This window comes from Callithrix jacchus, chromosome 2 (assembly GCF_049354715.1).
Source record: "Callithrix jacchus isolate 240 chromosome 2, calJac240_pri, whole genome shotgun sequence".
Taxonomy (NCBI): domain Eukaryota; kingdom Metazoa; phylum Chordata; class Mammalia; order Primates; family Cebidae; genus Callithrix; species Callithrix jacchus.
This window is the reverse complement of record NC_133503.1, coordinates 12898292-12926280: the sequence shown is the minus strand read 5'-3', so window position 1 is coordinate 12926280 and position 27989 is coordinate 12898292. Positions and strand designations below refer to the sequence as shown.

Here is a 27989-nt window from a genome sequence, read left to right as displayed (position 1 = left end):
CATCACCTCCCATCACCCCTGGAGCTGGGACTTGTCCCATTTTCTTTTATTTATACAAAAAATTGTTTTTTTAAATATAATTTAAGAACCCTCTCCAAGCACCAGCGTCAGTTTCTGGGTTCCACCACCACCTACCACCCCTTTCACTACCTCAGCCCGCACCCCTTCATGGACACAGCTTGGGGGTCCCAGGGGGGTCGGGGAGGTGGCATGACCAAGGCACTCTTTTGGAAACAGACAAGATGGGTCCCTGTTTCAACGTGGGCAAAGGAGGTGATAGTGAAACAGGTTCCCTCCAACACAGAGTTATGACAAGGACCATAGAAAAATGAAACGAGAAAACAGAAAGGGGCGGGGAGAAAAATTAAGACCAAAAACAAAACTCAAAAAACCTTCAATATGAAGGCAGCAGCTGGGAGAGGGGCATTTACAAGGGAGAAAAATGATTGCGTTTGGTGGTGACAGCAGCAAGTTGGGACTACAAACCCCAATGATTTTGTCACGGGGGCCTGACCCCTCTTCTTGCCCCTGGGACAGCCCCCTACTCTGGAGCTGGCAAGGGAGTCATGCTCTCTTTGGTCTACGGGAACACACCCGTCAAGATGAGTGGGGGGGCACCTGGGGAGGCCGGGAGATGATGGGTGTTCCTTTTCCCTCTGGTCACACCCAGTCCCGAGGGAAAGGCGCGTTCACCCTTGGTCTAGAGTTCCCCAAGGGGGATGAGGGGTGATGTTCCACTCCTGTATGGCAGAACCCCCAAATTCTCTCTCTCCAAATTGCCAACTCCCCACCCCACGGGTTCAAAGTGCAATCCAGCGGGGCGCAGGGCTGGGGGCCTCTAGGAGTCCCCATTCTGCCCCAGAAAGATGGGGAGGCCGCGTTCTTGGGGTGGGGAGTTCCTGCAGGTCAGTACTGCGGGGCTGGTCCTCCTGTCCCACCCGGGGCTCCCGGCTTGGCCTGGGACTTCATGTGCTGGACACTGGCCAATATTTTCTTCTGGTGGCCCGCCAGAGTGACTCCGATTCGGAGCAGGTCCCTGTGGAAGGAAAGCAGAGCTCGGTGAGACCCTGGGATCCCCGCGGCGGCTCTCCAAGCTTGGCTCCAGAGCGGGTTCCAGCCTCAGGACTGTCAGCCAATCAGAAAAGCCAGCGGGGGAGGGAGAACAGAAGTCAACAATCGCCGGGCAGTCATCCTTTGCGCAGCGGCAGTAAAGCGTGAGGCTGGAGGCCAGAGGTGGGGGCTTTGGCTTGGGTGCCCAGGAGGGAGGGAAAAAGAGAGAAAAGCCCGAAAAATAAGATTGGGGGAAGAGGCCACATAGATTGCCGTAGAGACGTGAGAAAGAAAAGGCCAAACTGGGAGAGGAAGAGCCAGATGGAGAGGAAGAGATTGCTGATGGCTGGAAGCTGAGATGGGGGGGAAAGGGAGGATGCCCCCTGGGTCAGAGAGAGGCTGGGAAGACTTAGGGAGGGACGTGCCCAGGCCCCATGTGGCAGGGGCAGACTGGCCAGGGACCTTCTGGCTCTAGCCTCCCGAGTAGCTGGGACCACAGGCACTAAACACGTGCCCAGCTAATTTTTTTTTTTGGTAGAAATGAGGTTTTGCTATGTTGCCCAGGCTGCTCTCAAACTCCTAGGCTTAAGCCAGGGAAGCCAGGTCCACCTTGGCCTCCCTAAGTACTGGGATTACAGGCATGAGCCACTGCCCGGCCTTCAGATTTCTTTTTTTCAGATGGAGTTTCACTCTGTCATCCAGGCTTGAGTGCAGTGGCTCAGTCTCGGCTCACTGCAACCTCCACCTCCCAGGTTCGAGAGATCCTCCTGCCTCAGCCTCCTGAGTAGCTGGTATTACAGGCAAGCGCTATCATACCCAGCTAATTTTTGTATTTTTAGTAGAGAGGAGGTTTCACCAAGTTGCCCATAATGGTCTCAAACCCCTGACCTCAAGTGATCTGCCCGCTTTGGCCTCCCGAAGTGCTGGGATTACAAGCATGAGCCACTGTGCCTAGTCTTTAGATTTCTATTCCTTCTGTTTCTGTTATTCATCCTGGGGTGAGAGGAGACCTTGGGAGAGAAACGGGAAGGCAGGAAGGGGGAGTAACAGACAAAGGCCAAGTGGGGATACGCTGCCTTTGGGAGGCAAGGAATCATAAAACCATTTCACATAAAAGCTGGAGAGGAGCTCCAAAACCTAGCCTAATCTTCTCCTTTTATGGTGGAAAAAGAGAACCCGAGTTGACACGTTGTTACTGTGAGAGCGGGGCCTGGAATGCAGATAGATGCACAGATAGATACGGAATGAGGGTGGAAGCGCGATGGTCCAGGGGCGTGATGGCAGGAGATGAGACGGGCAGGCTGGCCCCAGAAAGCCCTTGGGTCCTCAGCTCCAGGGGCTGTTACTACTCCTCTGGGGCCCTTCTAAGCATGGCATGAATGTAGTGCAAGAAGACAGCGCTGGCACCCAAAGCTGACCCCGAAAGCCCCTGCAGACCCTGTGGGCCTGACGCCAGCCGCCAGCTACCCTGCTCTCCCTGCCCCGCTCCAGTTCCTGCTACCACTTACTCGGCAGAGATCTGGCTAACCAGCTCGAAGGAGCCAAAGCCAGCGGCTGCAAAACTTTCTTCGTATCTTCCCATCTTGATGGCCCGAAGCCACTCGCCCACAGAACCAAAAGCTGAGTAGTGAGGCTGCCGCTGGTCCAGGAGAGGGTGTGAGGCCCTGGGGGGCAAGGATGGGGAGGAATGCTGAGTACCAGGCCTGGGTCAGGGTGAGGAGATGGAGCCCACCCTTGGAGAGGTTGACAGAGACCCTCCCACCCAACAGCAAGGGATGGACCCTTCTGGGTGAGGCGTGGGGGCAGAGAGCAGGAAGAAGGGCCCATTCCCTGCCATCCTCACCCGCCATTCTCCCGGGCCACGATTTTGAGGCTGGCAGGGTTCCGGATCATTTTGTCCAGGGCGCTGACCACCTGGGGGAAGCGGGGCCGGGCATTCCGATCTTTCTGCCAACAGTCCAGCATGAGCTGGTGGAGGGAGGTGGGACAGTCTGGGGGTGGGGGCAGCCGGTAGTCCTGTTCGATAGCATTGATTACCTGCAAAGAGGGGAAGGAAGCTCTGGTGAGGCTGTCCAGGGAGAGCAGAGACACTAACAGGCCCAGGAAATGGTGATTTGGCAGATGGCAGGATAGGAGCCACAGCCCCCCTTCCCCCCAAAAAATCACAGATCCAGGAGTCCAACTAGCCAGAGTTGAGGCTGTCTGTGGCTGGAGGTCCCAGCAGCTCTTGGGCTATGATATAGGCATGTCACCTTCCAACCCTGCCCTCCATCTCTGCATCCTTCTGCGACCCAAATACGCTGTATCCGACTCTTTAAATTTATTTGTAGGATAGTAGGAGCTGGCCATGCTGCCCAGGCTGGTCTCAACTCCTGAGTTCAACTGATCCCCCCTCCTCAGCCTCCCAAGGAGCTGGGATTACAGGCATGAGCCACCGGGCCTGGCCCTGTACCCCAGGCTCTTTGATACAAGGATCAGTTCTTTTTGTCATCTCCATGGTCTCAAGGACCCAGCAGTGATGACTCTGTGAACCCACCCTTCACCCCAAATCCCAGGTGAGAGAATGTTCCAGGAAAGCTTGGTACCACCATGGGGCACTCACGTCCTGATTGCTCATGTCCCAGTACGGCCTCTCCCCAAATGACATCACCTCCCACATCACAATCCCATAACTCCAGGCATCACTGGCAGAAGTGAACTTCCGGAAGGCAATGGCTTCCGGGGCTGTCCATCGGATGGGAATCTTTCCTCCCTGCAGAAGGAGGAGAAAGGTGAGCCGAGGGACTCACTGAGGGACTCACCAGACCCAGCACATTGGCCCCCCAGTCTCCTACCCACCTCTGCTTTTTCCCCCTAGCTCAGGTCCCAAGCTTCTTACTCTCCAACTGTTTTTTATTTTATTTTTATTTTTTATATATTTATTTATTTAAGATGGGGTTATACCTTGATGGCCAGGCTGGTCTTAAACTCCTGACCTCAGGTGATCCACCTACCTCGGCCTCCCAAAGTGCTAGGATGACAGGGGTGAGCCATCGAGCCCGGCCTGTTTTTTTTTTTAGTTGGAGTTTCACTCTTTTTACCCAGGCTGGAGAACAGTAACGAGATCTTGGCTCACTGAAACCTCCACCTCCTGGGTTCAAGCGAATTTCCTACCTCAGCCTCCCGAGTAGCTGGAATTACAGGCTTGTGACACCATGCCTGGCTAATTTTTTATTTTTAGTAGAGACAGGGTTTTATCATGTTTGCCAGGCTGATCTCGAACTCCCGACCTCAGGTGATCCTCCCGCTTTGGTCTCCCAAAGTGCTAGGATTATAGGCGTGAGCCACTGCTCCCGGCCACTGTTCCTTTTTTTTTTTTTTTTTTTTGAGATGGAGTTTCAATCATTGCCCGGGCTGGAATGCAGTGTCATAATCTTGGCTCATCGCAACTTCTGCCTCTTAGGTTCAAGCAATTCTCCTGCCTCAGCCTCCCAAGTAGCTGGGATTACAGGCGTGTGCCACCATGTCCAGCTCATTTTTTCTATTTTTAGTAGAGATAGGGTTTCTCCATGTTGGTCAGGCTGGTCTCAAACTCCTGACCCCAGGTGATCCACCTGCCTCAGCTCCAACTGTTATTTTCCTAGACACCCGGAAGTCAGCTTCAAAGAGCTGACTGTCCCTGCCTCCCCCCCCCCCCCCAGCCTGCTCCTGTATCCTCTTCCTGGAGCAGGGCTGCCAATCTCTCACCTTTCCAACCTGCCCTCCCCACCTGGCCCTAAGAGGCTCACACCCCTAGCCCCCAGCGTTACCAGAGAGCTTGTGTAGGTGGGATCGGAAGAGTTTTCCTCCAAGAATCGGGAAAGGCCAAAGTCAGACACTTTGCAGACGAGGTTGCTGTTGACTAGGATGTTGCGGGCAGCCAGGTCTCGGTGCACGTAGCTCATCTCAGCAAGGTACCGCATGCCTGAGGCGATGCCCCGCAGCATGCCCACCAGCTGGATGACCGTGAACTGTCCGTCGTTTAGCTGCAGGGCAGGAGTTGGGGCTTGGTGAGCACAGCCCACCCACCGTTCCCCCTCCCATCCACTTGTTTTTTTTTTTAAGACAAAGTCTTGTTCTGTAGCCCAGGCTGGAGTGCAGTGGTGCCGTCATAGCTCACTACAGCCTCAACCTCCTGGGCTCAAGCGATCCTCCTGCCTCAGCCTCCTGAGTATCTGGGACAATAGGCACGTGCCACTATACCTGGCTAATTTTTTTTTTTTTTTGAGATGAGTTTCACTCGTTGCCCAAGCTGGAGTGCAATGGCACTATCTCGGCACACTGCAACCTCTGACTCCCAGGTTCAAGCTATTCTCCTGCCTCAGCCTTCTGAACAGCTGGGATTACAGGCATGTGCCACCATACTGGCTAATTTTTAGTAGAGACAGAGTTTCTCCATGTTGGTCAGGCTGGTCTCAAACTCCCGACCTCAGGTGATCCACCCACCTTGGCCTCCCGAAGTGCTGGGATTACACCGAGCCCAGACCAACTTTTAAATTTTTAGTAGAGATAGGTTCTCACTATGATGCCCAGACTGGTCTTAAACTCCTGGCCTGAAGCCATCCTTCTGCTTGGGTCTCCCAGAGCTCTGGGATTCCAGGTGTGAGCCACCGCACCCAGCCTCCCATCCACTTCCTAAACTGTATCTGTCACTTCCAGACCCACCTCACAACTCACCTGCAGGGCAAGCCCCCCCAACTCTCCCAGGTGAGCCCTCCTTCTTTCTCTTTTTCCAGGTTTTCTCAGCTCTTGCTACAGTATCATAACACACTGCTTACAGTGGTTCCTGTTGCAATGATAAGCATTCGGTCTCTCCCAATTAGATCATCATTTGAAAACCTGTTTCAACTTTTCCTTTCCTTTAACCAGGTATACTGCTTTACACCCAGTAAATACTCAACAAATGCTTTTCTGTTTTTTAGTTTTTTAGACACAGGGTATCTTTCTTTCCCCTAGGTTGGAGCGTAGTGGCATGATCATAGTTCACTGTAGCCTTAAACTCCTGGGCTCCAACAGTCCTTCTGCCTCAGTCTCCTTACAGGTACACACCACTGCACCTGGCTACTAAATAAAATTTTGGGCCGGGCGCCGTGGCTCATGACTGTAATCCCAGCACTTTGGGAGGCCGAGGCGGGTGGATCACAAGGTCAAGAGATCGAGACCATCCTGGTCAACAAGGTGAAACCCCGTCTCTACTAAAAATAGAAAAATTAGCTGGGCATGGTGGTGCACGCCTGTAGTCCCAGCTACTTGGGAGGCTGAGGCAGGAGACTTGCTTGAACCCAGAAGGCAGAGGTTGCGGTGAGCTAAGATCATGCCATTGCACTCCAGTCTGGGTAACAAGAGCGAAACTCTGTCTCAAAAAAAAAAAAAAAGTTGGCCAGGCACGGTGGCTAACACCTGTAATTCCAGCACTTTGGGAGGTTGAGGTGGGCAGATCATGAGGTCAGGAGTTCGAGACCAGCCTGACCAACATGGAGAAACCATGTCTCTACTAAAAATACAAAAATTAGCCCAGCATGGTGGCAGGCGCCTATAATCCCAGCTACTTGGGAGGCTCAGGTAGAATTGCTTGAACCTGGGAGGCGGAGGTTGCAGTGAGCTGAGACTACACCATTGCACTCCAGACTGGGTGACGGAGCAAGACTCTTGTCGCAAAAAAAAAAAAAATTTTTTTTGTACAGATGGGGGTCTCAATATGTTTCTCAGGCTAGTCTCGAACTCCTGGCCTCACATGATCTTCCCAACTTGGCCTCCCAAGGTGCTGGGATTAGAGGAATGAGTTACCTGAGCAACCTATCTGTCTACAGGTGGAGATGCATTGGTGCTGTTCTAACCACAGATGGTTCAGCCCTCTTGGATTAGCTGTGTGTGGATTTTGCAAGAGACCAGTGAGGAACCGGAGTATGACCAATGATCAGTGCAAAAACCAAGGTCTGAAGCCCAACCTTGACCTTTAAAGAGTTTGCTCTCACCAGGGAAACCAACAAGTCACAGACAGTAAACAAATCCCATCTTCTGGGTTCAGCTAAGATTTGGGAGACCGTCTGCAGTCCTGCAGAGTCAGGGACAGACAGTCCAAAAACTGAATTTGGAATCCATCACCCAGATCTGCAGCTGCCTGGAAATCCCCCCCAGTTCGTGGCAACACCACTACTTGCCAGATAGGGTATAGACCTCAGAGTCTCCTGTGACCTCCTTTTCTCCCTCACCAGCCACTTACAGTCCATCAGCAAATTCTGCTGGTGATGCTTCCAAGATATGTCCCAAATCCAAACCCTTCCCTTCACCCCACGACCTAGATGCTGGCAACAGGCTTCTGCTGCAGGCTTCTCCAAGCTCCTGCTCTTGTTCCCCAGCACCCAGCAAAGAGGTTTGTTTTTTTATTGAAACAAGTCTCGCTCTGTTGCCCATGCTGGAGTGCAGTGGTGTGATCTTGGCTGACTGCAACCTCTGTCTCCCAGGCAGAGTGATTCTCCTGTTTTAGTCTCCTGAGTAGCTGGGATTAGAGGTGTGCACCACCATGCCTAATTTTTATATTTTTAGTAGAGGTTTCACCATGTTGGCCAGGCTGGTCTCGAACTCCTGAGCTCAAGTGATCCAGCGTGCCTCGGCCTCCCAAAGTGCTGGGATTATAGGTGTGTGCCACCGTGCCCCGCCAGGATCCTCTTAAACCACTCTCCTGCCCAAACCCTCCAGTGAGTTCCCATCACATTACCCAATGCAGGGTCTACCATCTCTCCTCTGTTCACCAGGTTTCACTGGCGCTGGCCTTCCTGTCTCTCTTTTTTTTTTTCTTGAGACGGAGTTTCGCTCTTGTTACCCAGGCTGGAGTGCAGTAGAGCCATCTTGACTCACCGCAACCTCCACCTCCTGAGTAGCTGGGATTACAGGCACGCGCCACTATGCCCAGCTAATTTTTTGTATTTTTAGTAGAGACGGGGTTTCACCACGTTGACCAGGATGGTCTCGATCTCTTGACCTCATGATCCACCTGCCTCGGCCTCCCAAAGTGCTTGGATTACAGGCTTGAGCCACCGTGCCTGGCTAATTTTGCATTTTTAATAGAGATGGGGTTTCGCCATGTTGGCCATGCTGGTCTCGAACTTCTGACCTCAGGTGATCCACCGCCTTGGCCTCCCAAAGTGCTGGGATTACAAGTGTAAGCCATTGCACCCGGCCTCCTTCTTTCTCTTCTTTAAGAGATGGGGTCACCCAGGCTGGAGTGCAGTGGTGCATGGTGGCTCACTGCAGCCCTGATCTCCCAGGCTTAAGTGATCCTCTCACCTCAGCCTCCTGAGTAGCTGGGACTACAGATGTGCATCATCATGTTCTGTTCATTTTTGTACTTTTTGTGGGGACGAGGTTTCACCATGTTGCCCAGGTTGATCTTGAAAAACTGACCTCAAGCGATCTGCCAGCCTCAGCCTCCCAAAGTGCTGGGATCACAGGTGTGAGTCAGGGCACCCCCCCTTTTTTTTTTGAGATGGATGTCTCAATATGTAGCCCAGGCTGGAGTGTAGTGGTGTGATCTCAGCTCACTGCAGCCTCCGCCTCCTGGGTCCCAGTTCAAGCAATTCTGCCTCAGTCTCCCAAGTAGCTGGGATTACAGGCACCAGCTACCACGACTGCTAATTTTTGTATTTTATAGTAGAGATGTGGTTTCACCGTGTTGGCCAGTCTGGTCTTGAACACAATCCGCCCACCTCGGCCTCCCAAAGTGCTGGGATTACAGGCGTGAGCCACTGCGCCCAGCCAAGCTAGGGCACCTTTAAGACCCTTTCTGTCTCTTTGGCCAGGGATGGTGGCTCACGCCTTTAATCCCAGCACTTTGGGAGACCAAGACGGGCGGATCGCTTGAGGCCAGGGTTTTGAGATCAGCCTGGCCAACATGACGAAAAACCCCGTCTCTACTAAAAATACAAAAATTAGCCTGGCATGGTGGCATGCACCTGTAATCCCAGCTACTTGGGAGGCTGAGGCAGGAGAATCACGAATCTGGGAGGTGGATGTTGCAGTGAGCTGACAGCACACCACTGCACTCCATCCGGGGCAACAGAGACTCATCTCAAAAAAAAAAAAAAAAAGAGAAGAAAAAAATATGCTTTCTGTCTCTTAAACATGCTACTTTGCTCCAAACATATTGTCTTCTCATGATGAGCTCTTTCTCATCTACCCAAATGTCATCTCTTCTCCCCACTCCCTGCAACTGGACCTCTGTGCAGACTCCTGTGTCCACAAGGCTATCCCCATGTAACTCCAGGGTCTGTGTCAGCACCACTCATGGTGGCAGACCGATATGTGTCTGCAGATGGGATCTGCCTGAGGGACACAGCACCTGCCATGTAGTCTAGTGATCAACGCTGAATTTTGGATTCAACAAAATACCAAACAGTTTCAGGTGATGGTTACCCTAGAGCCCTGACTGCTATCTGTGCACGTAACAAGATTGCACTCATACCCCATCATTTTTCTTGGAGTCTTGCTCTGTCTCCCAGGGTGGAGTGCAGTGGTGAGATCTTGGCTCGGTGCAAACCTCCACTTCCTGGGTGCAAGTGATTCTCCTGTTGCAACCTCCTGAGTAGCTGGGATTACAGGTGCCCCCATCACACCCACCTAATTTTTATATTTATAGTAGAGATGGGGTTTCGCCATGTTGACCAGGTTGGTCTCGAATTCCTGACCTCAGGTGATCCGCCCACCTCAGCCTCCCAAAGTGCTGGGATTACAGCACCTTGCCTGGTCAGACCCCATAAATTTATACCCAACAAGTGATTTTTAAAAAACACATCAGGCTGGGAGTGGTGGCTCATGCCTGTAACCCTAGCATTTTGGGAGGCCAAGGCAGGCAGATCACTTGAAGTCAGGAGTTTGAAACCAGCCTGGCCATTGTGATCCCACAAGAAGAATCTCATAAATCCAGAAAACAAGACATTCAGGGGAACAAGGGACCCAACCCCTCGGCATGTCAGTGTCATCATAAGGAACTGCACGGGATTTAGAGAAGCTTGAAAATATAATAACCAGCAGGCCAAGGTGGTTCATGCCTGTAATCCCAGTACTTTTGGAGGTAAAGGAGAGAGGATTGCTTGAATCCAGGAATTTGAGACCAGCCTGGGCAACATAGCAAGACCCCATCCCCACAAAAAATTTAAAAATTAGCCAGGTGTCAGCCAAGTGTGGTGGCTCATGCCTGTAATCCCAGCACTTTGAGAGGCCGAGGTGGGCGGATCACCTGACGTCAGGAGTTCAAGACCAGCCTGGCCAACATGGTGAAACCCTGTCTCTACAAAAGTACCAGGCATGACAATGGGTGCCTGTAATCCCGGCTTCTCGGGAGGCTGAGGCAGGAGAATTGCTTGAACCTGGGAATCAGAGGTTATAGTGAGCTGAGATCACACCAGTGCATTCCAGCCTGGACAACAGAGCAAGACTCTGTCTCAAAAAAAAAAAAAAAAAAAAAAAAATAGCCAGGTGTGGTGGTATGCACCTGAAATTCCAGCTACCCAGGAAGCTGAGGCAGGAGGATCACCTGAGCCAAGGAGTTTGGAGGCTGCAGTGAGCTATGATCGCACCACTGTACTCCAAATCGGGCGACTGGGTGAGACCCTGTTTCTTAAATAAATAAAAAATATATAATAACCAGGTACAACGCCTGGTCCTGACCTGGATCCTGGTGGGAATAAAGCAGCAGAAAAGGACATTTTTGGAACTAGAGAAACGTGAAAATCAGCTGGGTATTCAGTGACGCTGGGGAAATCACTGTAATTCTGTTCGATGCAATGTTATTTCGTTACATAGGAAAATGCTTTGATTTTTTTTAAAAAGATGCCTAGGCTGGACGCGGTGGCTCATGCCTGTAATCCCAGCCATTTGGCAGGCTGAGGTGGGTGGATCACTTGAGCCTAGGAGTTCAAAACCAGCCTGGGCAACATGGTGAAACCCTGTCTCTACTAAAAATACAAAATTAGTCGGACATGGTGGTTCGTGCCTATGGTAGCAGCTACTTGGGAGACTAAGGCAGGAGAATTGCTTGAACCCTGGAGGCAGAGATGGCAATGAGGTGAGATTGCACCACTCTAGGCTAGGCAATAGAGCGAGACTCCATCCCCCAAACAATAAAAAATTAAAAAAAGGCAGAGGAGTAGGGCTTAGCCCAAGAGGAAGAGGACAGAGGAGATGACATGGGACCCACTGTCTGCCCTGGCTTCTTAGCCCAAGTGGCCTCTGGGTGTAGGTGGGAGCTCCAGGTGGCCGCAGAAGCCAGGGTGGGCGCTCACCCGCAGGAAGGAGTCCAGGGCACCATTCTCCATGAACTCCGTGAGAATCATGACGGGCATGCTGTTGGTGACCACACCCTCCAGGCGGATGATATTGGGGTGCTCAAACTGGCCCATGATGGAGGCCTCGCTCAGGAACTCCCGCCGCTGCCGCTCCGTGTAGCCGCCCTTCAGGGTCTTGATGGCCACACAGCTCTCCTTCTTCCCGGGGGCCTTGAGCCGCCCCCGGCACACCTCACCAAACTCACCTTCAAACAAGGACACGGAGGTCATGAGCTCTCCTCCCGCCCCAGTGGGGTCCTGCCCTCCTGCCTGCCCACCCCCACTTCGTTCCCAGGTGCCTGTGCAGCCTTATGCTCTCACCTGCGCCAATCACCTCTTCAATCTTAACGTAGGAGACATCGATCTCTTTTGCAAATTCCCTCACGGCCTCGTTAGGGTCTTCGTAAGTGAAGGGGTCGATGTAGACCTTAGTACCTGAGAATCAGGCAGGGCCTCATTAGCTGGGAATTAACTCCCACGTGACTCAGAGGCTACGCTCACAGGTCTTGTCCCCAAGCTGCTAGTTCTTTTTTTTTACTTTGAGATGGAGTCTTGCTCTATTGCCCAGGCTGGAGTGCAGTGGCCTGATCTTGGCTCACTGCAACCTCCACCTCCCGGGTTCAAGCGATTCTCCTGCCTCATCCTCCCCAGTAGCTGGAATTACAGGTGCCCACGACGCCTGGCTAATTTTTGTATTCTTAGTAGAGAAAGGGTTTCGCCATGTTAGCCAGGCTGGTCTCAAACTCCTAACTTCAAGTGATCTGCCCACCTACACCTCCCAGGTTCAAGCGATTCTTCTCCTGCCTCAGCCTCCTGAGTAGCTGGGATTGCAGGTGCTCAGCACCATGTCCAGCTAATTGTACTTTTAGTAGAGAAGGGTTTCACCATGTTGGCCAGACTGATCTCACACTCCTGACCTCAGGCGATCTGCCCACCTCTGCCTCCCAAAGTGTTGGGTTTATAGGCGTGAGCCACCACGCCCGGCCCCAATCCCCTATTTCCATCAATTTAGGGCAACCCACCATGCCCGATGAGATACTGTCCGTGTTTGTCCGAATATTCGGCTTCTCTCCCGCTGCTCTGCTTCCTGTAGCCAAGGGGAAAGGAGCAAAAGGTAAACTGAGTCACATATCTCTATGAGGCACACAGCAAAGGGAGGAGAAGGAATTGGAGAAGATTCCAAGTAAAAAGAGGCTGGGGGCACCCAGAAAGGCTTGCCCTGTAGCAACCAGGCAACTGGTCATCAGCTCAGGCTTCCTGAGGCCTCCGGGTGTCAGAGTCCTTACCTGAGGCAGAGAACAGCGACCACAATGACCACCAGGACCAGCACCACACCCACAACCGCTGTGCCCACGATCAGGGCCAGCTGCTCCCGCCAGCCCTCGCTCTCTGCGGGAGGAAAGGTTGCTGATCAGGAGAAACTGACAGCCCTGTAGGAGGCCCCAGCCCTGGCTATGAGCTGTGATCTCCTGAGAACGGGTCCCCAGTTCAGGGGATAGGTGGAGGGAGAGAACACAGGCAGGCAAGGTCAGGGAACAAACAGTGGGTTTCAAACTGTCCTCCAGGGGCCAGCAGGCTCCTCTGAAGTCCCTCAGGGCAAGGGAAGAAGTTTCTCAATCTTTTTACTGCCAGAGTAGTTTTTTGTTTGTTGAGACAGAGTCCCTGTCGCCCAGGCTGGAATGCAGTGGCACAATCTCAGCTCACCGCAACCTCCACCTCCCTGGTTTAAATAATTCTGCCTCCGCCTACTGAGTAGCTGGGATTACAGGTGTGCACCACTGTGCTCGACTAATTTGTATAATTTTAGTAGAGATGGGGTTTCACCATGTTGGCCAGGCTGGTCTCCAACTCCTGGCCTCAGGTGATCTACTCATCTCAGCCCCCCCAAAGTGCTGGGATTATAGGCATAAGCCACCACGCCAGCCGCCAGAGTGGTTTTGATTTTTGGTTCTAGTATAAATACCAGAGTCCACAAAAGATCTCCTCTGAATGAAGCGTTCTAAAGATAAGGCACTTTCAGGTTTCTATCCAAAAAGTAGAAACAACTAAAATGTTGACCAATAAATAAAAGAATGAACAAAATCAGCTATTTCAATACAGCTGATTATTACGTTTCCAGAAAAAGAAATGAAACACTGGCCAGGTGCAGTGGCTCAAAATGCCTGTGATCCCAGCACTTTGAGAGGCTGAAGTGGGAGGACTGTTTGAGGCCAGGTGTTCAAGACCAGCCTGGGCAAAATAGCAAGACCCCATCTCTACAAAATAATAACAATTAGCTGGGCATGGTGGTGAGCACATGTGGTCCCAGCTACTCAGGAGGCTGCGGTGGGAGGACTGCTTGAGCCCAGGAGTTTGAGACTGCAGTGCACCGTGATCATATCACTATACTCCAGCTTGGGTGACAGAGCAAACCCATATCTAAAATAGTAATAGGCCGGGCGTGGTGGCTCATGCCTGTAATCCCAGCACTTTGGGAGGTCGAGGCGGGTGGATCACGAGGTCAAGAGATCGAGACCATCCTGGTTAACATGGTGAAACCCCGCCTCTACTAAATATACAAAAAATTAGCTGGGCATGGTGGCGCGTACCTGTAATCCCAGCTACTCAGGAGGCTGAGGCAGGAGAATTGCCCTAACCCAGGAGGCAGAGGTTGCGGTGAGCCGAGATCACGCCATTGCACTCCAGCCTAGGTAACAAGAGTGAAACTCCGCCTCAAAAAATAAAAATAAAAATAAAATAAAATAATAATAATTTAGAAAAACAGCAGGCTGGCTGCAGTGGCTCATGCCTGTAATCGCAGCACTTCAGGAGGCTGAAGTAGGCAGACTGCCTGAGCTCAGGAGTTCAAGACCAGCCTGGGCAACATGGTGAAAACCTGTCTTTACAAAAAATACAAAAAAATTTAAAAAAAGAAAAATAAGCCAGGTATGGTGGCTCACACCTGCAGTCCCAGCTACTGGGGAGGCTGAGGTGTGAGGATCACCTGAGCCCTGGAGGTTGAGGCTGCAGTGAGCTGTAATTGAACCATTACACTCAAGCCTGGGTGACAGAGTGAGATCCTGCTTCCAAAACAAAACACAACCCAAAAACCCACAGATACATACTACGACATGCATAAACTTTGAAAACATTCTGCTTGGAGCACAGTCACAAAAGACCACACTGGAGGATTTCATTTTTATGAAATACCCCAAACAGGCAAATCCATAAAGACAGAAAGTGGATTAGCGCTTGCCAGGGGCTGAGGCAACAGAAGGATCTGTGTCGGGAGTGATGGCTAAGGGCTATAGGGACCCCTTTGAGGGAGCTGAAATTTCCCAAAATTACTTGTGGTGGTGACTGCACAATTTTGTGAATGTATCAAAAGCCATCAATAGTATACTTTGAATGGGTAAATTGTACGGCAGGGGAACTATATCTCAGTAAAGCTATTACAGAAAATTACAAGGTTTAGAAAGCCGCTGGTCCAAAGCTGGGTGCCGCAGCTCATGCCTGTAATCCCAGAACTTTGGGAGGCCGATGTGGGAGGACTGCTTCAGGCCAGGAATTTGAGACCAGCCTGAGCAGTATCAGGAAACCCAGAGCTCAACAAAAATTTTTAAAAATTAGCTGAGCATGGTGGCACACGGCTATAGTCCCAGTTACTTGGGAGGCTGAGATGGGAGGATTGCTGGAGCTCGGGAGTTGGAGGCTGCAGTGAGCTATGATGGTGCCACTGCACTCCAGCCTGGCAATAGAGCGAGACTCTGTCTCTTAAAAAACAAAGTTAAAAAAAAAAAAAAAAAAAGCAGCAAGCCACTGGCCCAGTGGCCCATATTAAAAATAATCTGTTACCTTGAATCCTCAAAGTCCTGCAGGGGGGTTCATGATACGCCCATTTTACTGGATGAGGAAATGGGGTCCAGGGGTCAGGTTGTTGCTAAATGTTGAGCCTGCAGTGAGCTGTTTTGTTTTGTTTTTTTGAGACAGAGCCTTGCTCTGTCACCTAGGCTGGAGTGCAGTGACACAATCTCATCTCACTGCAAACTCCACTTCCCAGGTTCAACCAACTCTCCTGCCTCAGCCTCCTGAGTAGGTGGGATTACAGGCATGCACCACCATGCACAGCTAACTTTTGTATTTTTAGTAGAGATGGGAGTTCACCATGTTGGCCAGGGTGATCTTGAACTCTTATTTATTTATTTATTAATTATAGAGATGGGGTTTCACCTTGTTGGTCAGGGTGGTTTCGAACTCCTGACCTCGGGTGATCCACCCACCTCAGCCTCCCAAAGTGCTGGGATTTCAGGCATGAGCCACCACACCCGGCCAGATCTTGAACTCTTGACCTCAAATGATCTTCCTGCATTGGCCTCCCAAAGTGCTGAGATGACAGGGTGAGCCACTGCACCTGGCCATGCAGTGAACTTTGATCAGGCCACTACTTCCAGCCTCGGGGACAGAGTGAACCAGGCCAGACTTCACACTCAGCTGTGGGTTTTAGTTTTGACATCCTACATTCCCTCCTCTTTAGGGTGTGCCATATGATTGACAGAAAGGAGGACATGAAGATGGGACTTTGGCCGGGCACGGTGGCTCATGCCTGTAATCCCAGCACTTTGGGAGGCCGAGGCGGGCTAATCATGAGGTGAAACCTGGTCTCTACTAAAAGTCCAAAAAATTAGCTGGGCATGGTAGCGCACACCTGCAATCCCAGCTACTCGGGAGGCCAAATCAGGAGAATCGCTCGAACCCAGGAGGCAGAGGTTGCAGTGAGCCGAGATCTCGCCACTATACTCCAGCCCGTGCAAGACTCCGTCTCAAAAAAAAAAAAAAAAAAAAAAAAAGATGGCACATTGGGGTCTTTCCAGCAACTTTGGGGGTCTTTCCAACCCCCCACCCTCACCCTCTTCCCCAGGCTCACCATCCAGTTGGGTCTGGCTGTGATGCTCCTGGCCGAAGGGCCCGTAGCCGGCCTCAGAGCGTGCCCGCACCTGCACCAGGTAGCTGGCTCCCCGCTTCAGCCCCCGCAGCTCTGCCCGGTTTTCTGATGTCTTCAGGAACCGCACGCTGCTGGGACCCTCGGCGCCCTGTCCAGGAGAAGGAGGGGACTGGCTGTCACCCAGGGCCCAAGTTCCTGCTGCTCTTCTTGCCTCCTCCCCTCACCCTGCGCTCACATCACTAGCCTGCCTGGCAGCTGGCAAGGCCTTTGGGAGAACTTACGTGTGCAAGCCATGTGCTGTGCATTCATAATATCTTTTTTTTTCAAAGACAAGGTCCCACTCTGTCAGTCAGGCTTGAGTGCAGTGACCCAAACACAGCTCACTGCAGCCTCAACCTCCTGGGCTCAAGTGATATTCCCACCTCAGCCTCCCAAGTAGCTGGTACCACAGGCACATGCCCCCATGCCTGGCTAATATTTTTTGGGACAGAATCTCACTCTGTTGTCCAGGCTGGAGTGCAGTGGTGCAATCTTGGCTCACTGAAACCTCTGCATCTTTCGTTCAAGTGATTCTCCTGCCTCAGCTTCCTAAGTAGCTGGGATTACAGGGACCCACCAGTGCGCCTGGCTAATTTTGGTATTTTTTTGTAGAGATGGGGTTTCACCATGTTGGCCAGGCAGATCTCGAACTCCTGACCCCAGGTGTTCTACCTGCCTCGGCCTCCCAAAGTGCTGGGATTATAGGTGTGAGCCATTGTGCCCAGTCTAATTTTTTTTTTTTCATTTTAAATTTTTTATAGATATGAGGTTTCACCATGTTGCCCAGGCTGGCCTCAAACTCCTAGGCTCAAGCAGTCTGCCCGTCTCAGCTTCCCAAAGTGCTGGGTATTACAGGCTTGGCCACCACACATGACCTGAGCCACTGTACTGGCCACGTGTGCCTGGTACTGTCACAGTAACTATTATATAGACAAGGTGTCCGAGGCTCAGATAGGCCAAGAGGCTTACCCAGGGCAGCCCAGAGAATCCATGGCAGAGCTGGAATTTAAATGCCTGCTAGGTGTCTGCAACACAGATATCCCCGCTGGGAGAGCACAACCCACTGCCCACCCACTCCCGGGGCACGGGTTGGCCTCACCTTCTCATGGTACTTGACCTCGTAGTCCAGCACAGCTCCACTAGGTGCCCGGGGAACAGCCCATGCCAAGCTCAAGCTGCTGGGTGAGGACCTCATCACCCGGATGTCGGATACTGCAGGGGGTACTGTGAGAAGCAGAGACACAGGGAACCCTTATGCATGCTCGTCTGTCCTTTATCTTTTTAAATTTTTGGATTTTTTTTTTCCGAGACAGCATCTTGCTCTGCCACCCAGGCTGGAATGCAGTGGTACAATCTTGGCTCACTGCAACTTCCACCTCCCAGGTTCAAGCAGTTCTTCTACTTCAGCCTCCCAAGTGGATTATAGGCACCCACCACCACACCTGGCTAATTTTTTAATTTTTAGTAGAAATAGGGTTTCACCATGTTGGCTAGGTTGATCTTGAACTCCTGACCTCAGGTGATCCATGCGCCTTGGCCTCCCAAAGTGCTGGGATTAGAAGCGTGAGCCACTACGCCCAGCCCTAAATTTTTTATTTTTAGTAGAGATGGGATTTCACCATGTTGGCCAGGCTAGTGTTGAACTACTGACCTCCTGATCAGCCTGACCATGTCCCTTATCTTTTCCAGCACTTTCTCTGCTGGATACGCTTGTCTGATTCCCCCTGGCTGTTTCAAGAATTCCTTCTGATTCTTTCTGCCCCCCAGTCCCATTTGCAGAACTCTCCCGCCCACCTTTCCGTTCTCCTTACCCTCTCTTTCTTATTCGTTTATTTTGAGAGAGGGTCTTGCTCTGCGCCCAGGCTGGAGTGCAGTGGTGTGATCACAGCTCACTGCAGCCTCCAACTCCCGGGACTCAAGTGATCCTCTCACCTCAGCCTCTTGAGTAGCTGGGACCACAGGTATGGACTGCCTCACCTGGGTGATATTTTTATTTTTTGTGAAAACAAGGTTTTCCTATGTTTCCCAGGCTGGTCTTGAACTCCAGGGCTCAAGTGATCCACCTGTCTCAGCCTCCAAAAGTGCTGGGATTACAGGAGTGAGCCACTATGCCCACCCCTTGCCCTCTTTCTGCCTCTTGCCCCCAAAGCCTTGACTGCTCGCAATTCCTGGGAACCCCACTTCATAGCCCCTGCCTCTCCCTTCAGGCTCTCAGTGACATCCCTCCCGCCGGACGACCAGCTGCCCCAGCCCCTAAGTCTCACCCTCTCGGTCCGTGGTGACATTGACAGCCTCAAATGGGACGGGCCCTGTGGCTAAGGAGGACACCCCGTTCAACGCAGTGACCTCAAAGGCATAGGTGAAGTCAGGACGCAGGCCTCGAACCATCACCCAGGGTTCTACCAGGTCCCGGGTACGGGGATCGAAGGTCAGGTCTCCCCCGCAGGGCGCACAGGAACCTCCAGGTCGGCACTCCCGACAGCGGAGAGCGTAGGTGAGGTCCTCTCGGCCGCCTGACTCGAGGGGGGCGCTCCACTCCAGGTGCAGGGAGGAGCCGTTCAGGTGGGAAACCACGCTCCGTGGAGCCGAGGGAGGGGCTGCAGGAGAGAGGGGAGCGGGGGGAGCGGCGGTCAGACAGAGGCCGACCTGCTCCACAGCAGTGGCGAGAGGGCAGTGGAGGGGCCAGCAGCCATGCTGGCCTCTTGCCTTGGAGACAGCAGGGTTCACCTTGGAGCTAAGGAGCAGCATGCCAGAGGCAAAGGAAGGAAGTCCGGGAGGATGGGGGTCACGTCGGGGCCCATCTCAGGGGTCTCCGATCCCTCCCCAATGAACTGCACCTGAGTGCTGGTCACTTACTGGTGCAGGGCGCACCCCGGGGGTCTGTGCGTGCCCGAAAGTACCCAATGCGGCACTGGCAGACAGCTGATCCGATGGTGTTAGAATGGCTGTTGGCTGGGCATGGCTGGCAGGACCCTTCTCCAGACAGGGGCTTGAAGGTGCCCTGGGCACAGGCTGAGAGAGAGAGGGAGGGAGAAAGAAAGCATTCATCAACAGTATGCACAAAACATCCACCTGCACGGTGGGCCTGGTGGCACAAGTCTGTAATGCCAGCACTTTGGGAGGCCGAGGCTGGAGGGTTGCTTGAGCCAAGGGGTTCAAGACCAGCCTGGGCAAGTGTCAGGTGCAGTGGCTCACACCTGTAATCTCAGCACTTTGGGAGGCCAAGGTGGGTGGATCACGAGGTCAGGAGATCGAGACCATCCTGGCTAACAGTGAAACCCCATCTCTACTAATGCAAAAAAATTAGCTGGGTGTGGTGGTGGGCGCCGGTAGTACCAGCTACTTGGGAGGCTGAGACAGGAAAATTGTTTGAACCGGGAAGCGGAGTTGCGGTGAGCAGAGATGGCGCCACTGCACTTTAGCCTGGGCGACAGAGTGAGATCCCATCTCTTAAAAATAAAATCCAGCTGCTTTTAAGGCTGACGAAGTGCTAAGGTGGGAAAATGGAAGGAAGATCTCAAAACCTCACCTCTTAAGAGGAGAAAGGAGACTCTCTCCCCAGAGAAGCGGTCCTAACCTTTCTTGACCCTGATCTTGGTAGTCTGGTGAAGCCCACAGAAAGACCTCTACTCCAGATTATGACTTCGAACGCACACCACAAAATACATAGCAATACCAGGGAAACCAATTAAGCTGAAATGCAATGATTGAAACACAAAGAAAAAAGTGTGGGCTACAACAACATTTGAGTTTTTATTAAGAGGCAGCAGCAGGTCTCCTAACCTCTGTAGTACTGAAGTCATCCTGACCAAAACGTTTTGAGATTCTCGAGGCACTTGGAATGGGCTGTAAATACCTGTTATGTTTTTTTTCCTAAGGAGGCGGCTGAATTGGGCAGATCACTTGAGGTCAGGAGTTCAAGGTCTACCTGGCCAACGTGGTGAAACCCCATCTCTACTAAAATCACTCCTATAATCCCAGCTATTCGGGAGGTCGAGGCAGGAGAATCACTTGAACCTGGGAGGTGGAGGCTGCAGTGAGCTGAGATTGTGCCACTCACTGCACGCTAGCCTTGGTGACAGAGCAAGACTCTGTCTCAAAAAAAAATAACGTCATTTTTTTTCTTCCACCAAAGCTCACAGATTCCCTAGAAAACCATAGGGTAAGAAGCCCTTGTCTAGAGGGAAGGCTATGTGAGAATTCAGTATCAGCAGATTAGAGGAGACTCACAACGAACAAGTAGGGAGAACTTGATGGCTTTGTCCGGACATCAACAAGGTCCCCCCACAGGACAGTCCTGCAGCCCAGGCCAGCCTCCCGTGGTCGGCAAGCAGGGAAGTTGGCCAGGCTTCCAGAGAAGTCTGGAAATGAGAAAGAGCCCAGAAAACAGATCCACCCTCTAGTAACCTCAGGAGAGGGAAGAACATTTAAAACGGAAACTTGGCCGGGTGTCGGCTCACGCCCGTAATCCCACTTTGGGAGGCCAAGGTGGGCAGATCCCGAGGTCAGGAGTTTGAGACTAGCCTGCTTAACATGGTGAACCCAGTCTCTACTAAAAATACAAAATTAGCCGGGTGTGGTGGTGTGCGCCTGTAATCCCAGCTACTCCAGAGGCTGAGGCAGGAGAATCGCTTGAACCTGGTTGCAGTAAGCCAAGATCACTCCACTGTACTCCAGCCTAGGTGAAGAGGGAGACTCCATCTCAAAAACTAACTAAATAAATAAAATGGAAACTTAAGAAATGGGTCTGGGCTAGGCGTAGTGGCTCATGCCTGTAATCCCAGCACTTTAGGAGGCTGAGGCGGGTGGATCACAAGGTCAGGGGCTTGAGACCAGCCTGGCCAACATGGTGAAACCCTGTCTCTACTGAAAATACAAAATTAGCTGGGCAAGGTGGTGGGTGCCTGTAATCCCAGCTGCTTGGGAGGCTGAGGCAGAACAATTGCATGAACCCGGGAGGCAGAGGGTGCAGTGAGCCTAGACTATGCCATTGCATTGCAGCCTGGGCGACAGAGCAAGACATGGTCTCCGAAAAAAAAAACAAACGTGGGTCCAAGAGTGGAGTTCATGGCGTTTGTTCAGGACTCTCCCCCTGGATGAGCAGCATTCTCAGGGGATGCTCCAGCTCTCACCTCGGCACTTGGTGTTCCCCTCAGCTGCCTCGAACCCCGGAGCACAGCTGCAGCCCGTGACCGGCTGCTCGGCCCACTGGCCGTCCTCACGGCAGTAGAGGCTGGGACTGGGGCCAGGGGCGGGGACGGCATCCACCACGCAGCTCCCGGCCACGGGCACGACCAGCTCCCGAGGCACGGTCTCCGGGAAGCGGGTCAGGTTCACAGTCAGCTGGGCACACTTCTTGTAGAAGAGGTGCAGGGATAGCAGGGCCATGCAGGCGCCCTGGTCCTGGAAGGCCAGGTAGAAGCCGGCCTTGCTGAGCGGTCCCAGGCGCAGCGTCTTCACATTGACCTTCCCGGTGGCCTCCGCCCCAGGGCGCTTCCGGGTGAGATGCTCGGCGGCCACCGTGTCCACCTGCCAGTGTGGGGGAGATACCACTGCTGTCCCACTCCCTGAGGATCCAGTGGACTGTCATGTGCTTCCCAGCTCACCCTCCCGGACCTCCTCCATTCCTGTTCCAGAACCTTCTCCCACCTTCCCCAGGACACACTTTCTGCAGCCCCTGCACTGTCCATTCATCCTTGCAAAGCTTCTGTAATGTGCCCAAACTCCAGCCTGCCCCTTTTCAGTCACTTGTTCTACAAACATTTACTGGCACTGACGCCATGCCAGGCTTTGATCTCAGAGTCAAGGAGACAGAAGTAAATGAATCCTAGGGAAGTTACAGTATCCTGAGGCCGGGCGTGGTGCCTCAGGCTTGTAATCCTAGCACTTTGGGAGGCTGAGGCAGAATTACTTGAGCCCAGGAGTTCAATACCAGCCTGGGCAACATAGCAAGACCCCATTTTAAAAATATAGATATAAAATAAAAATAAACAGGCGGGGCACGGTGGCTCACGCCTGTAATCCCAGCACTTTGTGAAGCCGAGGCGGGTGGATCAGCTGAGGTCAGGAGTTCAAGACCAATGTGCCCAAGATAGTGAAACCCCATCTCTACTAAAAACACAAAAAAGAATTAGTGGGGCACGGTGGTGTGCACCCGTAATCTCAGTGGGGCTGAGGCAGAGAATTGCTCTAAAGAGGAAGGGAGATGGAGGTTGCAGTGAGCCAAGACTGAGACACTGCACTCCAGCCTGGGTAGCAGTGAGATTCTGTCTCAAAAATTTAAAAAATTTTAAAAAAAGTTAATAAAGTGAAATGAGTGCCAAGACAGACAGGTGGACAGAGATCTGCAGGACCACAGGGAAGAATCTGCCAAGGCGGCACAGGAGAGATCTCGGAGCTGAAACCTGGAAGACAACTAGGGGTGTGAGAGGCACAGAGAAGGCCCCTAGGTGGAGACTGCAGCAAAGTCCGGAGCTGGAAACCAGCCAGGTACGGTCAGGGAACGGAGCAGCTCCGCGTGGCTGGAGCGTGGTGGGATAGGGTGGCAGAGGTCACTGGAGGCCTCAGGCCTGGGTCTCCCTGGGGGCCTGGCCAGGCAGCCCCCAGATATTCTGCTGCTCCACCCAGAAGACCAACTGCTTCCCTCCCCATAGCTCAGCCTCCTGCTTCTGGCCCCCAGCGCCCTGACCAGAGGCCTGGGAACTGCATTGGCTGCCCTCTAGGCCACAGGCCTGCTCATTAGGAATTCCGCCTTGGCTGTGGCTGAGCCCCAGGGGCGCCTGGGTACCTTGATGTAGGGGTTCTCCATCCAGGCAGGTGTGAGGGCCGTGGCCGTGTCCGCGTCGCTCTCATAGTAGAAGACGGTGAAAGTCTCTTTGCAGGAGCGCCCGGCCCGAGGCAGGGACAGACACTCCAGCATGGTGAAGCGCAGCGTGGCGTACACGTGGACGGCGCCCCGCCGTGGGACCCAGCCTGTGCGGAGCCAGTGGGCCTGGCCCGGGGGGCGCTGCACATCACACACCTCGTAGGTACGCACGCTGTGCTGCTCCTCATCCAGGCCGCTCAGCTCCTCCCACTGCAGAGAAGGGGGTCAGGGAGAAGGCTGCATGCGGTGAACCCCATAAACTGAGAGGGACTGAGGAAGGACTGTTCAGAGGGCGCCTCTGAGGGCAAGGGCTCAGATGACACTGCTTGGGCCACTGTCATCTGGGGGACAGGGGTGAGGAGGGGTACACAGAAAGCAGGCAGCAAGCGCACCCCCTCCTCCCTTAGTTTCCTCCAGAGCTCCAGCTCCTGGGCCCAGCTCTCACCTGCCCATCAACTTGAGGGAACGTCACCCACTTCAGATCAGCAGTTTCCAATTTTGTATTCAGCAGGGTCTCTGAGACAGAGACAGAGACAAAGTCAGTGCTTGGGGTGGGGGAGGGAAGTCAGGAACACCAGATCCCTGAAAACCGAGGCAGGTGGATCCTCTTAGCTCCGAGCTGGGATGGGAGGGAGAAGGGAGCAAGCCTTGCCCTCTACACCCGACTGATTTCTGGCCTCTTTTGCTAAGTGCCAACCCCAGCCCCAACATCTGGCACACATGGGGCTCCCTCGGAATACCCCAGATCTAAGCCTCCCTGGAGGAGGGAGGGAGAACAAAACGTATTGGGAGAATGGGCGGCAGCTCAGAAAAGGTTCAAATGAGAGCTCTGCCCAGGTCCTGACCCCCACGAGCAGAGGCTGCTGGTGCTGGTGTGGGAGGCCCCAAAACTTCACTCCCTGTCCAAGACCCCTCCCTGCTTTCAGACCAAACACCTCATCCTTCTCTCCTGGAAGGGGGTGCTCCGTGCCTGGGGCATAGCCCTGACCCCCACCCCAGCACCTCCTTCCCTGCCAGTGCCAAGAGCAGGAGGCGCTGGAGGGAGGGAAGCTAGGGTTCCCACTGTGGCTCCCGCAGAGGCCTCACATCTGGATTTGGTTATGGAAAGGCAAAGGGGAGGAGATTCTGGGGGGGCAGTGTGGAATGGGAGGGATGAACACACCTGGCTTGGTTCAAATCATCAGGGGAGGGGACAGGCACTGAAGGGAGGAGGATTAGGAAAAACTGCACAGCCCCTGGCAGTGGAGAGAGGAGGAGGGAGGGTAGGGGAATCCCCTTGGGGGCCGGCAATGTGGGGGGGCATCGGGTGGAGAGGGGAGCCAGGAGAACACCTGGAACCACCTCCCACCCCACGGGGGCTGCAGGACAGAAGGGAAAGAGGGTGGGTGAGGCAGCCTCTTCCCGGGGACCAAATGATGTCCTCCCGCCAGGGGTCAGATGGGAACCCAGCCAGCTTGAGGTGAGAGGTGCAGGGTCCCCATGGATGGCAAGAGACAGCCCTGCTCACTGGGGACAGGATGCCCGGGTTCTGGGAAGGGGGTGGATAGAGGCTGCCGTCTCCACCCTCCATTGTTCCAGCCGGGATAGTGTTTTCCTGTCTCCAATTTACACACTGTCTCTGCCTCGGGTAGTCCACAGCCCGGAGCAAGTGCGGGCTCCCTCTCCGCATCCCAGCTCGGCCGCAGCACGCTTTGATCTGTCAGTTCTCGCGTCTCTCACCTCTCCCCCACCCTCTGTCCACCTCCATTTCTCTTTCTGACAGTCACTATCTCTCCTTCTCTTTCTACCTCCACTGCTCGGCATTCCTCCAGGCACAGGGCTTTGGATAAACTACTTAACCTTAACTAAGCCCCAGCCTCCTCATCTGAAAACTGGGGCCAATGACAGCGCCCACCCTCAGTGTTGCTGGAGGCGTGAAATTAACATTCGTAAGGTGCTCAGCACAGGCAGGATGCTTGCCCGCGCTCAGGTAATAGGTGTCACAATCACCATTTTCTCTTTGCCTGTGTCTTTCTTCTCACCACACCTCGTCCTCGTGGTTTTCCCACCTCTTCCTCCACGATTTTCCCTTTTCCTTTCTCTGAGCTGGCAAGCCTCCCCTCACTCCCACCCCACACCCAGGCTTCGAGCCTCAGCCCAGAGCAGTCCTCCCCAGCTTGGGGGAGAGGGTTTTTCCAACACCGCTGAATCCTTCCTTTCAGGAGCCCCCCATAGCCTATCCCCCGCCAGAGACCCCTTTCATACCAGATAGCGAAAGGGAGGTGTTGGCAGCTCACGTAAAGGAGATTAGGGACATAGGAGGGTTTCTAGGGCTCTTGGCTCCCCTCTAGGGGACCAGGAGGGACAGCGACCCATGGCCGAGGAAACACTTGGAGACCAGGAGGCTGGAGTTAGGCTGTGTTAGGGCGACGTGGGGGCCGTGCGGGTCCCTTTCTACCGGCTCCTAGGTCTCCAGGGAAGCCCAGGGCTCACCTGAGGCGGGGGTCTAGACGGCATTTAAAGGGATGGGGTGCAGCCTGTAGAAACCAAGGGGCCACTCTAGCAGGGCAGGGCAGTGGGCTGGAGAGCAGTTTGGGTGTTCGGGGTGTGAACGCAAAGGAGGCCATCCTGTTGCAGGAGTGTGGAACTGTAGGATCAAGGTGTGATCGCTAGGGAATTAGCGGCGGGCGTCGTTTTAGAGCCCAGCACCAAGTTCTGCCTTGTCTGCTGTTGCTCCTCCAGAAACGTTCCCTCACGTAGGGCGGGAGGTGGGAGTGGGACAGAAACTTTGCAGTAGTTTTGAACAGTGGGGTAGGGAGGAAAGGAAAGGCTGCCAGGGGCGTCTGGAGTCAGCAGTGAGAGTTTGGGGAGCCCGGGCAGGGGAATGTCCCGGGTCGCAGCCAGACTCCATCTCTTTCCCAAACAAAAGAAAACTCCACTCCCCGCCGGGCGCCTCTTCCCCGCCCCCCTCCCGTTCCAGCACTATTGGTCCGAAGTGTTTGGGATTGGGGTGTCCGGGTAGGGATAGACAGAGGACGGCCCCTCCACTCCGTGGCCCAGATGTGGGGGAGAGGCCCCAGGAGTGACGGGGTGCCCCCCCCAAGGAAACTCACCTTCCAAAGCAGCGGCCAGAGAAGCCCAGCAGAGCAGCGCCCGGAGCTCCATGGCGCCGCCTCACTCGGTTAGGATCCGATCCGAGTTTGGGGGGCCCTCGCCCCCCCAGCTCTGATTCTCCTTGGGCGAGTGGACGCCGATTCTCCGCGCGGGACTTTCCGTCGGGGCCCTCAGCGCGGGCCCATGCGAGCGCGCGGGGCACCGGGTGAGGCGCCCAAGTGTGGCCCCGCGTCTACTCCGCGCGCACCGGCGGCGGGCCCGGGGCGTGCTGGCAGTGGCCACGCCGGGCCGGCGCGCAGGGAGACGTGGCTGGAGTTGGGGTCCCTCCCGGGCCTCAGGGTCCCGCCCCGGCTGGCGGGGGCTGAGCCGGCCGCTCGCGGTCTCCCCCCCTCCCAGGAGTGGCGCTATTCGCGCCGCCGGGCCGACTGCTCTCCTCTCGGGCGGGGAGGGTGGGAGCCCGAGCGGGGACAGAGCGGGAGGGAGGGAGACTGCGGCGCGGGGCCAGGCGGGCCGGGCCGGGGCTGAGCAGCGCGGGGACTGGGCCGGGCGGCGTCGGGCCCGGGAGGGAGGGAACGCGCGGGGGGCGGGGCAGCTCCCCCTACGCCGGGGCTCGGCGAAGGGGCCTGGGGCGCGCTGATTGGAGCTCATGCTAATGAATAATTCATGAGGGAAGCGGAGAGGGGCGCCGAGCGGAGCAGGTCGGGAAGTTGGGAGAAAGTTTGGAAAAGGGGGAGGGGCAGCGGGCGTGGAACCCCGGGACCGCCCAGATGTGCGCCGAGGCCGTGCGCCCTGTCCTGGACGGAGCATGTTGGGGCTGGGGCCCAGGGACCCCCCGGGACAGGCCCGAACCCGGCTGGCACCAGGGAGCAGAGAAAATACACACCCAGCAGCAACACAGGGGGCCGCTCTGGAGTGCGGGTAGATGTTCCCCGCGCACACAAAGCCGGCTCTGACCTTGCTGCGGACTCCAGATGCCGCTCTTGGATGCGCCCATCACCCTCTAGTGGGCGCAGGGACTGCGTTTGAGGGGGAAAGGGAAGGAAAAAGGGGCAGAAGCTTTGGAGAATGGAGGGCTGCCTAGGGGTCCGAAGGAGGAATCCTAGTTTGGAAAACTTTGCAGTGAACGTTCACACAGTCACCCCATAAACATTAAGTGTTGGGGACCTACTGTGCGCGCAACCGAGCCCTTAAAAATGTACAGAGGGGGCGGGCATTAAGCTGACCTGGGGATAAATAGAGAAAAATCGCGGAAGCAACGGTAAAGAAAAGGTGGGTGTGGCCGGGGGCGATGGCTCACGCCTGTAATCCCAGCACTTTGGGAGGCAGAGGCGGGCAGATCACAAAGTCAGGAGTTCAAGACTAGCCTGGCCGACATGGTGAAACCTGGACTCTACTAAAAATACAAAAATTAGCTGGACATGGTGGCGCACGCCTGTAATCCTAGCTACTCGGGAGGCTGAGGCAGGAGAATCGCTTGAACCCGGGAGGCGGAGGTTGCAGTGAGTAGAGATTTCCCCCCACTGCATTCCAGCCTTGGCTACAGAGCGAGACTCCCTCTCAAAAACAAAACAACAAAAAAAAGAAAAAGAAAGAAAGAAAAAGTGGGTGTGTCCGAGAGGGTGAGGGGTCCGGGTAGATCTCCAAATAGCCCTTCTCACTCTCACTCTCGTGTTTTGGGGGG

General features: G+C 54.1%; 1 protein-coding gene across 3 annotated transcripts; it reads right to left on the bottom strand.

Moving 5' to 3' along the window:
• Positions 1–31: 31 nt before the first annotated feature.
• EPHB4 (EPH receptor B4) lies at positions 32–26847 on the bottom strand. Of its 3 annotated transcripts, none has more exons than XR_013529376.1 (18): positions 26308–26847; positions 23661–23731; positions 23138–23425; positions 21483–21879; positions 19207–19362; positions 18615–18947; positions 17450–17574; positions 16294–16459; positions 16075–16188; positions 12677–12779; positions 12413–12477; positions 11712–11825; positions 11349–11596; positions 4839–5054; positions 3587–3802; positions 2894–3087; positions 2559–2714; positions 32–1036 (listed from the first exon to the last, which is right to left on the bottom strand). XR_013529376.1 is itself a non-coding variant. In XM_054247953.2 (18 exons), exons 1-18 carry the CDS (start codon positions 26357–26359, stop codon positions 907–909), a joined length of 3078 nt encoding a protein of 1025 aa, XP_054103928.2. In that variant the 5' UTR covers positions 26360–26847; the 3' UTR covers positions 32–906. The 3 variants fall into 3 exon arrangements, 2 of the variants coding, with proteins under 2 accessions (XP_054103928.2, XP_002806627.3); XM_054247953.2 differs by having other exon boundaries at positions 3653–3802; XM_002806581.7 differs by lacking the exon at positions 16075–16188 and having other exon boundaries at positions 3653–3802.
• Between the last annotated feature and the right edge of the window lie 1142 nt (positions 26848–27989).